The following is a 13,552-nucleotide window of genomic DNA, read 5'->3' on the forward strand; positions in this document are numbered from 1 at the left end:
AGAAGCAGTTCTGCTGCAGGATCCTTGTTTGCATTATTAGGCACATTCTGCACTAATGTTTTCACTTTCTCCTTACTGATATGTGAAACTTGTGTTGAAATGTCCTGAGACACAGTGGGACTCTAGCGTTTGAGAAGTAGTCTGCTAAGATGTTACAGATCATTTCTGTCACATGAACATTTATTTTCAATTGAGGATCATTTAGAAATAATCAAGAGTTAGGTTGAGGGCATGCTAGTTATTCATTTTTTTTGTACATGTTGCAATGCACTTACCTACTGTAATGAACTTTGGTTTTAAAATAGACACTGGATATTGTTGTGAAAGTAGCTTTTTTTTCATCTGAGACAACTGGCTAAAATAATAAAATATCCTGTCAAAAGATGGAGTTAATACAGAAATCCATGTCCTTATTACAGCTAAGGATTGTTGAGAACGGCTGGGTAAAATGAATCATTGGTAGCTAGTTATTCTACCTCTTGTCGTCAGCTTGTGAGAATTACTGCTGCACAGTTTTTAATTCTCTGCAGGAGCATTTTACTCCCGTTTTATCATCAGCCTTTGCTGCCTATTCACGTTACAGTTCCTTTAAAATCATTTAAGTGCCTAAGTGGTTATTTCATTCTGTTTGAATGTATTTTATTCTATTTATTTCTGTTTTTTGCCTCTACATCCATTCAGCCTGCACTTGCTGTTTTTTAAGTGGTGCATAAGTAATCTTGGCTTGACTTTATCCTACTGTAACTGATTATGCGGTTTTATTCAGAAGGCGCACACAGTCTGAAAAGCCTGAGGCATGATGTAATGTACAATTAAAGGCCTGCTGCACTGATGGAGTCTTGAAAGATTAGAAAAGTGGACGCAATCTTCTATCAACGTAGCGAAGACCAGAAGCCCTGTCTTATAATAACAACGTGCTTCGACGCGGAAACGCGACAAAAAAAGAAATGTAGCGGCTGACGGGTGATGTAGCTCTCAGGCACACGTTGATGATGGGATTATTACCACCTGTACCCCCACCTGGCAGGTACATCAGTACCTTTAGCTTAGTTCATTTGTTTTAGATCATGAAATAGCGGGAGCACATCTCAGACAACACTTTAAGTCGCTGCAAAAACACTTGACGAAATGCGATATGTTGGTGGTGGAGATGTTTGTCCACTCCCCCGGCCCCTCCGTCTCGTTGCACTTAGCTTTGACGGCTGCAAATGTCAAAACAGTCAGTGAGGTATGGTGAACGGTTGGGAGCTGTCAGCTTCCAATTGTTGCTTTGAGCTCTGGATAGTGAAAATTGAGATGGAGGAGGAGGAGGGAGGAAAAGAAAAACACACAGGCTCTTTCAGCCCACTGCCACGCCACTTAAGATTTGTTGAAGGATTTTCACCCAACCATTTCCATCCCATTGAGAAGTAATCAGTACGGCACTGAAAGATAATATTATATCCACTTAGAGGCATGTGGGCTTCTCGCGTGTTTATACATGAAACGAGGGTGGAAAGCTGTGTCTCTGTTTGCGCCGTCGAACGCTCCCGCCCTGCATCCCTGCTCAGACTTGAAGCTTCCCGGTGAAAGCGGCCCTGTCTTTGTGTTTGTTAAACTCCACCCCGCTATCACCCTTTTATTTCTAGCTCCCTTTCTTGCTCTCTCTCTTCGGATTGCGAGCCAGCTGGTGGGCTAATGGAGGATGCTTTCCTGTGGGGCACCAAGCTGATACTGTTGAGGCGTTCTGCAAGCTTAAGCAAAGCTGACACGCTGCTCAAGATCTGCGGCCCACACTGAGCTTCACAGAAGCCCGTGGAGAGACGCTGAAAAGGTCTTAAAGGTACGGGAGACGCGGGGAGGCTGCCGCCGTCCTCCCACCGCTGCGCTGTGATGTGGGAAGCAGGAGTTAAGTCCTTTATTAGAAGTGGCAGGCGGTGTCTCCAGTCACCTCGATAATTGTGGCGCCACGGCTGCCGCTGTAATCAATTGAGACAGCTGCTGCAGCGGCGTTCAAGTCCATCAGGCAGGCATGTCATGCTAATTAATGAAATGATAAGGCTAGTGCCTGCAAGCATTGCACAAATAACTCCTGGAGGATCTTCTTTTCAATGCGGAAATCGTCTGCAAACTCCCCTCTGTTTTCCTTCGTGTTGGTGTTCTGTCCGCGGCGGCCTCGGAGCACAAAGGGTCACCGGTTCTGGTTAGGGGTCGCCGACGGCAAAAAGGGGTCAAATTCCAGGCCGGCAGGGTGGGCTGATGTCGGAAGGGCCATTAGACGCGAGCTTTTCTCTGGGAAGTCCCAAGATGTCCGCCCTTTTTATTTGGTGGAACCCAGCAGCACTGACCTCAGACGACCCAGCGGCGGTCATAAGAAGCTGTGACTGATGGCTGTTCCAGAGCTCTGCTGTGGGGTGGGGAGACAGAGGGTGGGCTCTCGTGGATACTCCAGGAAGGATGTGTGCGAGTGGAGGCGTCTTGTTTGTCTGCAACGCGTTACTGTCAGAGGTTAATGGCGGTTTAACTGCAGTTTGGGAGCTCCACTGGACTGTGTATGACATAAAAGGACCCAAAGAGGCAGAAGCTTCTTTTTCAGAGCCGTTTCATCATAAAGGGGAAACCCCTCTCTGAGCTGGTGATTCATGAGTCACTAATCAAGCCAGTCATGTCCCACATGTGAGTTTTCAAACATGAAGCTGGCAATGCAGAAGGCTTGGGGTTAGGGTTAAGGTTGACCTACAGTCTTACACATGTGGGGTGCTTCTTATTCTGAAGGCAGAAATGCATTAGTGTTGTCTGATGCCTCCATCAGTCTAGTTCTTACTTATTTCACCTTCTTCAGCATAACCTTTCCAATGTGAGCTACACATCAAAGTAACACAAATAATTGCCACAAGTTTGCTGGAACCCGCTGTCCTTTCAGAAGACGCTTTGAGATGGTGATGAGGCCATACCTGTCAAGTCTACCGTTTTGGCCGGGGAACTATCCTTTTTTTTACCCCCCTTTCCCGCCTTGCTCCTGTATTGCTGTTTTTCCGTAAATGTCCCATATTGTGCCGGCCGCTCTCACGGTTGTACACAGTAGCACCGGATGGCGACATTTCCAGTATTCTGAAGTCCAAAACTTGACGGGTATGGATGAGGCATCTTAAGTCCTGACTTTAAATGGGGCAGTATTATCTATTTTCCAGGCATATAGTGCCATTTTATAGCACAAGCAAGAAACTATTTTAACTTCAGTTGTTATAAAAATGCTGCATATACCAAATGCAACCTAAAAAGAAATTTGACTTTGTAATTTGACATTGGGCCTCTGTCGCTTTAAGAAGCTCCTACTGTTTTTGACACTCCAACACAACAATGTTTCTCCATTATGCAGCAGACTCGCAGTTCCAGCAGGTGTTTAACTGCTGCTGCCGCTAGTCTGTGGGAGTGGAAGAGGGGTGTTTTGTGAAGCATAAACTTGGATGGAGACTGCAGCTCCGAGGAAGATCTTTGTTTAGAGTTTTGTCGACAGAGCAAGTGTTTGGGCACCGCTGAATGGTTGCCATGGGAGATTCAAGGATTTCTCTGACCTGTGTGAGTCAGTCAAAGCAACACTCCAGGCGTGTTTTTGACGAGAGAATAACATTATAGCATGATAAAAAAAAAACTCAAAAGAGTCAATCTTACATAATACACCCTCCCCTCCATGTGCCTTCTTTAAAAGCTTGTTCTCAGCCGTTCTCCCTCTCTCACTTTTCTCTCACCAATTTAAAGCTACGCTTCCTGCAAGTTGCCTCCCTTCTACAACAATAGCATATGTGCCACAAGGAGTGACTGGCATATGCGCCTCGCGCCATATGGCCCGGGTTTGAGCCGGGATCCGATCTGCACAGCGAAAAAACTTCATCATCCCGCAGCTTGAGCTGCCAGCTCTCTGAAACGAACATTAGGCTCCTTGATTTATGCCTGAGCGTCTACTGTAAACGTGTTGCAGCTTAACACCCATCCTCATTCTTGTGCCATCAACTCCTTTTGTGAGCCGAAGCACGGAGACGGAGAGGAATAATTGAAACGTGCCAGCTGTCCCCACTCTTCAGCTGTCTTGGCCGGCTTCTCGCTTTTGCCCACTCCCCCCGTTTAACATCTCTGAGTGATTTGCGAAAACATCGCCTTGGCTCCCCTCTTCACCAGCTTGGAGATGCTAGAAGCAGATTACATAGCGTGATGGGGGGGGGAAGCAGGCCGGTGTGAATATCTCCTGTGATTTTATTATTGGCGCAATGATTCAACACAGCTCAGCCCTTCTGTTCCTCTCATGCGAAATCATTTATTTGAAATCACCCTGCCTAATTTTTTTTTATTTTTTGATGACTGAATACCTCATGGCCATGGAGTGTTGATTGGCAAGCCTGTGGTTTGCACAGTGCTGCCAGGTTCTGCTCCAGCCATCTTCCACAGTTGCTCGCTCGTGAGCTAAGCTTTGGCTCTGAGCAGGCTGCTCGTCTCAGAGAGGAACAAAAACCAAATCGTCGCGAGCCCGACTGTCAAGAGCCGGGGAATATGTTGTCACCCAAAACCGGTGGGAGTCGGATCAAGATCAGCCACATCCCCACACACCTCATGCATCCTCCGACATCTTTACGCAGATATGTTGCTTTATTTAAATACCTCTGTTCATGTCATTTGTCAGTGCCCCAACTGTTTATGCTTTGGCAAAGCCGTGAAGGGAGTGAACCACAGTGTTTGCTTAGGAAATGAGAACACCCAGCCGCCTTAAGCTTCTTTTATACCACAGCGTCCCCCCGGCAGGGGGAGAATTTGCATATTCTCGTATCTAATCTTAAAGAGGTTTTTTGCATACAGGTTCTGTTTTCCTGGTTGTTGTGTGCGCCTGGCCCTGGTGTTAGCAGTGAGCAGGTAATTTATGTGACGCTGCGATTTGCATGCGCGGCATTAGCTTACTGAGGGTTTTAGCTGGGAGCCGAACGTTCTCTCAAGCGGTTGTCTCTAAGCCTGCCACAGTAAATCAATTAATCTCGTGGTGAATAAAAATGAGCGTGATTAGGGCTGGATGATATGGCTGATAAACGGATCACGATTTAAGCGTTTCACATCAGTCGATATTGATAATTGCATATTAGAGTTTTTGCTTTACATATCTGAAATATTGCCAAACTGGGGAAGTTTCCTGTTTTCCCCACAGTTTTCACTTTATGCTGCTGTTGTGGCGAAACCTGAAACTGCTGTTGCGCAAGTTACTCAACAGGTTGTTGCTATGTAACCAGAGAGTGAGAGAGTTAGTTGATGCCACTAATCTTGCTTAGCTGGCCATGAAAGATTGAATGGATGAAGCCATTCTTCTATGTACATCCCCCAGAATGCTTTGCGGTTCTGGATTGAACTTTGGTGAAATGATTGAGTTTTCCATCAGATATATTATGCATATTATGCATTATATTATATAATGTATTATATTATGTCCCCCGGAGGAGCTGGAGGAGGTGGCTGGGGAGAGGGAAGTCTGGGCCTCCCTTCTGAGGCTGCTGCCCCCGCGACCCGACCTCGGATAAGCGGAAGAAGATGGATGGATGGATGGATGGATGGATATATTATGCATTCATATTTTGATCACATGCCTATCACAATATATATTGTTTTTGATTTGTGTTCCATAGTTTCCATTGGACAACCATCGTTAAAGAGACGCTTCTCTTTAATGTCGTTGAAAACTTATTTTGAGAAACATTTCAGTTGTTACTTTGGCTACCTGCCACTTTTGCCTGTTTTCCCTGTCTAAGCTGAAGGTGATTACTTTTTCCGACATTCAATTTTGGTTACTGAAACTTAATAATCAATTTTAATTATTGTTGTTTTAATGATTTTGTTTGATTATTTTGGATATTTAAAATGTTTCCCAGTTCCAGTGTGAAATGTTTCTTAGAAAAAAAATGTTTTTCTTTGAGTGCATACATGCATTAGTAAGCCATTATTATTATTATGTTAGTTGCAAATGGTCTCAAAATGACAATATCATTGTTAATTGCAATAATTTATCGCCCAGGAAAATTTATCATGGCAACTTTTGACCGCAACTCTTTGGGATTTCACAACAAAGCTCCACTGTACTTTTTGCTTTTGATTCCCGAGTCAAAAGGTGAAGCAGTGCTTCCTCTAGATGATCGTAATTAACCCATCCTTGTACAGCTCAGAGTCAAACCGTTTCAGACCGTACCATGCTGGACCATCTGGCGCAAAGTCCCCTATAGGATCAGATCGGCGCTGGCTCTCCAGATGTTCCACAGGGACAAACGGGGTCAAATGTGAAGGATGGCGAAGGCGAGAACAGCTGTGCAGCGACGCTTTCTTCACCCCGGATCCCCCCTTTGGACACATCAGTCATAACCAGCAAATCTCTGCAGCTTGTTGTCCATCTGCCACCTCGGCCCCTCTCTGCCCCCCTTCCCAACATGCAGAGTCGTAGCACTGTACACCAAGGCACGTGCCCCCACTGCAAGTCTCTATCCAACCTCCCCTCAATGAGAGAGCCACGGGTGCAACAATAAAAAAAAATCAATACTGGGATGAGATGTCAGCTGGTAAGCAGACCTGCCAACACCCCCTTGGGAAAGTCCCTGCCCCCCTCCATCCCCAGTGTGCTAACCCAGCTAACAGGAGAGGGGGATCTGCCCCCGGCCCCCTCTGCCCCACCACTGGGCTGCCCTCCAACCTGCCTGACTCACTAACACCATCTGCTCAGGTCTGCAGGCAGGATTTTTCGACACCATTTTTTTTTTCATACACACACTCGTAAGGCATTTGTTACACAGGACTTCCTGTGGATCTCCTACTGTTTTCTCAGCAGGAGATTGAAAGCAGCGCTTGTTTTATGTCCAGACAAGAAAAAAAAAAAAAAAGCTGAAAGTGGGTGAATCCTGAGTTAAGATGTGAGAGTTTGTGGCAAGTTTCCGTTTGATTTTTGTGTGTGTGTGTGTGTTTTTAAAGCTCCTGCCTTTACCTGATTCTAATTCGTCTTCAAAACATCTACAGTAATTATTAATGCAATACGTTTTTCTACTTTATGGATGAATTGAAAATTTAACTGTTTTAATGATAAAATCTTTCTGGTTAAAACAATCAGTTATTCTTCAAAAAAGCACAGAGTTACTGCGTATCAGTGCTTCATTGAAAATATAAAAATACTGTAAAATAATCTCGGTTCTATGCATCATATCTATATTCAATCTTTTCCTGCAAACTTATGTAGAAATAACTAACACCTGCATCCCAAAAAGCTCTCTTTCACACACTTTACAGTTTGTGAAAGAGAGCAGGTGATTTATTAATTTTTCACTAGTCATCATTATACAGACTGAAGATTTAAGATACATATAACCCCCCTAGGGATTAGCATGAGCAGAGCTATTAGTGGTTAGCTCTAACAAGTGTATAAGTGTGTAAATGTAATTATTATCTTAATAGTGAGACATTAAATAAATTGTCAACATATTTATAACATGAACTCCAATGTTGAGCATCACACCGGAGTTCCAAAGTATTTGAGTTCTAGCAGGAATAGTTTTTACGATGCTAGCACCATGACAATAATATTGTGTTTCTCTCCACTTTATGCATTAAAATGCAAAAAGAATATTCTGGATATTTAACAGCCCTTTGTGTGCTGCTGGTTTTGGAAAGACACAGTCCATCACAAATCCAAAAAAAAACTATCTTATCTCAGCTCCCTTTATTTGATTAAATATGCCTGGCAGCCATGTTGGATACTAAATTTGGTGTTGTTTCAGGAGCTCCGTCTTTTCCCGTCCTCATTCCAACTTCAGAGGGTTTTATTGTTTTTCTGATAGGAAAATTGAAAAATAGGACTTCCGTGTGAGCGTGTGGCACGTCTTGTGAAAGTTACAGTTTCCTGGAAGCTTGTTGCAGCTTTTCTGGTATTGTTAGCTGTATTTTTTTTACATTCCTCAATGATGCACTCCTTCCCCCAGCTACAACACCCACACTGAAGAGTGTTGTTACACTCAGCACAAACTGGTAGCATTATGTATTTTGTCCTTATTGTTGTGGAAAAACATCAGATTTGTAGTTTCTGACCTGGCAGCCATCAACCAGTGCCAGTTTTTGAAGAAACAGGATGGGTTGATATACAGAAATAGCAGCCTGAAAGAAGAAAGATGGTATTAAATTAAATTTTAAAAAGTAAGTGTAGTTTAATTCTCTCTGTTGTTGTAGTAGCAATTACACACATCTGTACTCAGACTGTCAGACACCAAAAAACCCTGTTGATGCCATCATCCATTCAGAACCACATAGACAATTTCAGTGATCCATTGTTTTGCTTTGTTCGGACAATTGTCTCCTTTTTTGCTTTTTGATGTGCTCTGATAAAATGAAGATGTATGGGCTTAATTTGTTTGCGTCTGCCTGTGCCAAGAGTGAAAACACCAGTGTCTGTCATTTGTTGTATTCATATGTCCGTGTGCGCGAGCTTTTTGCAGCGATTTTAATGAGGGGTCTGCGCCGATACCTCCCAGCCTCCATTAGAGCCCATTAGCATCATCATTAAGATAACCTGGCGCTCGCTGTGGCCCTGCCGCAGCGGCATTAATATGAGAAGCCCCCTTCCATCTCATGGCGGTTGTACCGAGACATTTTTCAGGATCGTTCGCCTCGCATTGTGTCTGAGAAGAAAACCAGTTGCCAAGGCAACATCACCCGGCGGCGACATTTCGACTGGATATTTGTGGTTTGTGTGTGGATGCTTGTCTCTCTGTCGTTGCCTCGAGTCTTCCTTTTTCCTTTTCTTTTTTTTTTTTTTTGCTTTTTTGCTTCTTGCTTGCTTGCATCAAAAAAAAAAAAACAGGCTGACAGTTTAATCCAAGTCCCAAACCTCTATAAATCGGGAGGTCTATATACGCCTGGACTCCAGAATTCATTTGAAAATCGTGACATCTTAGCTAGGCCCAGTTCACTAATAAATGCAGGGACGAAGGGCGGGGGGAGCTCAACAAATAAAAAAAATAAAAGCTCTGCCCTGCCTTTTTATTGGCCTTTTTATGGGTGTTAGGATCCTTGAAAGATTAAGCAGCCTGTTAATGGGGACTGGATATTCCATTAGTCTGCTCCATGTCGAGTTTTACTGGCTTGACAGCAGCTCCCAGCTCTTGGCTTTTCTTTTTTTTTTCCTTCTTCCTCTTTTTCTCTCTTTTCTTTTTTTTAAAACCGCCAGGAATGCCCATGGAGCTTTTTTAATTGAAACACGAGTAAGGCTTTGACTGAAGTACCGCTGCATCTTAGTTGTAGATTAAAAAGACTGTTCTCATCATTGGACTGTCTCTTTCTCTTCCATTGTCGACATGCATATGTGAATACCTTCTGTCTTTGATGTCTCGGCGCATGTGATCTCCCCGTGCTTAGCGTGAACCCTACCAGCCGCAGCTTTGATTAGCTCTAGAGCTTGAGAAGTAACGTCGCCATTTCATCAAACTCCTAGAGGTCCGTTCTGCTTTTCATTTGACTGTAGGGGAAGCAGACAGTCTCTCTTAATAAAACAGAAGAAACGTCCAGCATTCTAGTCCTTTTGGACTTTGTGATAAATGCATTAGGATGCTGATTATTTTTGACACATTATAGGTGTTTCCACACCTGGTAGTCCGATAGACTTCGTTCGATTGAGGACCAGAGTTGCAACATTTGTTGCATTTTAAGCTGCTGCGTTTTGTTTTCACACTGCACTCTGGCAAACGAACCGAATCCATTGAGAAACCTGTTTAGCCCCTCGCCTGTCGCTCTGCACCTCGAACCAATGAAGGGAATGAAGGGAATGACAAAATAATTGTGCTTCCTTTACAAATGTCTGCAAAACTATGTCAATATTTCGCTAATTTTGGAAAAAAAAAACATTCTGCTATTACGTTGTTTCTATTAAATATGAAACACAATTAAAATCACAATTGCGTAATTTTTGTCTACATGATGTCATTTAAAAACCATGTCGCGCCATGACTTTCCCACTGCTTCCTGTCATCTTCGTCAGTGTGTTTTGCACCAGTAGTAACATCCAATTGTAGATGTGCATTTTATGTGATGCCAAAAAAGTGTTTTTATTGCAGTTTTGCTAAATAAACCAATTTCGATACGGCCATAAAACCAACCCGTCCTAGTGGCAAGATATCTTATAGAAAGTCTAGAGTTTTTTTGTAATTGGCATTAAGCAAATTTATTTTTGAAATGTCAAATTGCGCAATTATATGGTCAATTGAAACACAGCCAGTGAGCACAACTTCTTTCTTCTTGAAATGTGAACTAAAATTTGAGTGGCGTCAGATTTGAGGAGCCATAGGATTTTTTTTTTGTCCTTGGCAAAAGACCACAAGCAATTTCTCCTTCTAGCACCAGACATACAAGTTTGTTTTGGTTGTATTTACCCAGAATGCTCTGCGCTATAGTCCGCTTCCTGCTTTTGGAGCAGTCTCCAGCCTGCTTGGCATTCACATACGCATTCGAACCGCGCCAGAACTCACTTGAACCGAACTGAGAACAAGGTTTTTAGGCGGACCAGAGTTTGCTTTTTAAGTCCACATCAGAGTTTAATTGCGCACTCACTCCTCCCCAAACAAACCGGACTTTCTAGGCAAATGAACTAGAGTTCGATTAAAACTGAATAAACAGAGCTAATGTGAATGCACCCCTAATGTACCTGCCACAAAAACACTTAATTATAGCCATTAACTTTAAGAAACAAGAGTACCAAAAGTAATTTAGGGGGAATGTTGGTGACAACAGCATCTGCCGTGTTAAAAAAGACCCCTAATGAAGAGAGTTTGGCCGAGTCCGTTGGGTTTCCTGTGCTTTCAAAGATATCTGCAGACTGAACAAGAGAGCCAGGACGTAGTGACTCAGTGACAGAGAGGCCATCATCTCTCTTTACAGCACAATTGAAACATAATTATTTCATGCCAGATTGTGTGCTCAGCAAAGCCCTGAATGGGCGCTGACATTTAACTTTAATTAGCTGTGATTTATTCATACTGACTTGATCGCAGGAAGAAATTGGATCATCTGATTATAGTCAAGCATGAAAATGACCTGATTAAACACTTAATGGAACCTAGGGAGAGGAAACAAGGGGAACCTTGCTCAGAGGACACTGGAGCGATGCTGGGAAGGAGGAGAGGGGCGTCCTTTTTACTCCATCATGGAGACCCATTGATTAGCTATAATTTCTTTAGCTACGCACAGCTGGAGAACTCTTTTGTGACTATTGGAATCTTTTAATAATGCAGGTTAATTTTTCTGCTCAGTTAAAACTTGTACACTCACCTGCCACTGTATTAAACGTGTTGGATTCCCGTTTTGCTTTCAGAAGTACCAGGAACATTTAGCCAGTAATGACAGATACCATCACGCAGCTTCTCCAGACTTCTTGGCTGCACGTCCATGATGCAGATATCCAGTTTGACCACATTCCACAGACACTACTCTGATTTGATTTGAGCTTTGTGACACGATGCATCACCTTGCTGTATGTAACTAAGGTACGGTAGCAGCTGATACCTTCCTGTCACCTCTAGAACAGTACACCCATCCTTCCTTGAGTTCTGAAAAGTTTTTTTTCTTTCATCCACACAACTGCTGCTCTCTGGACACGTTCTCTTTGAGAGATGATTATGAATCGACCTGTCTGGTATACCATGTTCAAAGTTCACTTCTTAATTCTTTTGTTTTTACCGTAAGAGATTTGGTTGATGCCGTGTGATTGGCTGATTTCTCATCTGTGTTACCAAGTAAAGGAACAATCTGACCTGATAAAGAGACCGGTGAGTGTATAGTTGCAATATGGCAGACAAGAGGGTCCTGCAGAAGATAGCAAGGGGAGCTGAAAGTTTATTGTGATGAGAATTCTTTACTCATTTCGCTGCAAGCTGTTGAATATACAAATCGAGGCTAAAAACATTCGGCTGTTTAGAGTTGCCTTTGATGAATAACAACTGGAACATTGATCCACATATTTGATGTGTGTTTGCTTGATGGTGGTGTTTGACAAAATGTAGCATTTATTGCTTGTTTCATAATTAGTGACTTTATATTTTCATGGTGTAAAGCAAGATGAACTGCCTTGTTGCTGAAATGTGCTTTTCAAATAAACTTGACTTAAAATCATTTGAGTTCAATTTGAATGTTGATGTTGATTATTTTTGGTCATTTCTTCCTCAGGTGTGCCAGCGAATGAGAGCTCCGTGTCCAAGACTTGTGGCTCCGCCAAAGTGTCAGGACTCCAGCGCAGCCAGGAACAGAGCAACACTGAGGTGCCCTTTGCACCGCCCGTGCCCAGCCCCACCCCGGCTTCGGCACCGACGGGCTCCCCGGCGCTCGCAGCGGCGGCAGCCCCCCCTGAGCCTCGGGGCTTGCGCCTTCTCACCCCGCCGCCCCTCAGCGTTAAGAAGGAGCAGCAGCCTCCGCCCCCTGTCCCGACCCCGCCCCTGCTGAAGGCCCCGCCCCACGCCCCGCCTCACCTCCCTCACCCGCACTCACACCCGGAGCCCCGCGTGCTCCCGCCCCCGCCTCACCACGCCCGGCCGGTGATCAGCCACCAGGTGCACCACCCTCTGCAGTACAACAGCCTCCACGACATCAGGTAATTTAAAGAGTTGTCGTCGCCTTTGGTGGTACAACCATAAAAATAAAAAAAAGTGGGACTCTCGGTGAGAATTTAGAGTGGAAACACTGCAGGTTTATGACAAACTCACAAACCTGCACAAGAACACTCATAAACATGCATGCTGTACATAGACGGTGGGCAGATCATAACTTTTAACCCCTTCAGACCTGATATTTTTTCTGGTCTCAAAATCTGGTCTTGCTCTAATTCTCAATTTGTTCCCACTTGCCTTATTTCTTAAATCCAAGCAGCCGAGGTCAGATGTACTGTATCTCCATTTCCTTACAGTATTAGAGTTTATATTCAATCATGAAAAAGACAAAATGCAAAATAATTTTGAAACTACAATTTAGCCTTACGATGCCTAAAGATACGTTTTTCTTTGCATGGTTGCACTAAATAATTAAGAGTTGAATAATGTAGCCAAACTCCTGAGGTCCAATTGGATGGACATTTAATTTAGAAAAAAAATCCTGCAATTTCATATTTTCAAAAATAACTTCAAATACTGTCACTTGAAATACTTCAAATTATACTTGGAGCACTTTTTGTAGCCTAGCATGAACATAAATAGATATTTTTGACAGAAAACAGACACTTACTCCTTCCCTTCTGTGGTTTCATACCCCTGCTCATCTTTTTCTGATGTTGAGAGTCTGAACTTTACTTTAATTTAATTTATTTGGTAGGGACAATGCACAATAATTAACATTTTAGTAAATGTGCCAGAATTAGCCAAAAGGCTATTCTTCATCTGTTGTCCCTGGACAATGAGTAATTAGTCTTGTTAAAAGCAAACAAAAGTTATGCAAACAAGGTTAGAATGACTTAACATTCAAAATGTTGTCAGTCAATTCAATAATTATGTTTAACAATTAACTAATCAGTAACAAGCAACATGCAAATAACAAA

The 13,552-nt window shown here is 43.2% G+C and overlaps 1 protein-coding gene across 8 annotated transcripts in view; it reads left to right on the forward strand.

Annotated features, from left to right (window-relative positions):
• The window catches only part of fbrsl1 (fibrosin-like 1), a 360,629-nt gene that overhangs the window by 326,315 nt on the left and 20,762 nt on the right, over positions 1 to 13,552 (forward strand). For all 8 annotated transcript variants that reach the window (XM_032577744.1, XM_032577749.1, XM_032577745.1 and 5 more), the window contains one exon: positions 12,196 to 12,616. In XM_032577744.1, the coding sequence (XP_032433635.1) occupies positions 12,196 to 12,616 (421 nt within the window). The remainder of the gene's footprint in view (positions 1 to 12,195; positions 12,617 to 13,552) is intronic.

This window comes from Xiphophorus hellerii, chromosome 12 (genome assembly GCF_003331165.1).
Source record: "Xiphophorus hellerii strain 12219 chromosome 12, Xiphophorus_hellerii-4.1, whole genome shotgun sequence".
Classification (NCBI taxonomy): domain Eukaryota; kingdom Metazoa; phylum Chordata; class Actinopteri; order Cyprinodontiformes; family Poeciliidae; genus Xiphophorus; species Xiphophorus hellerii.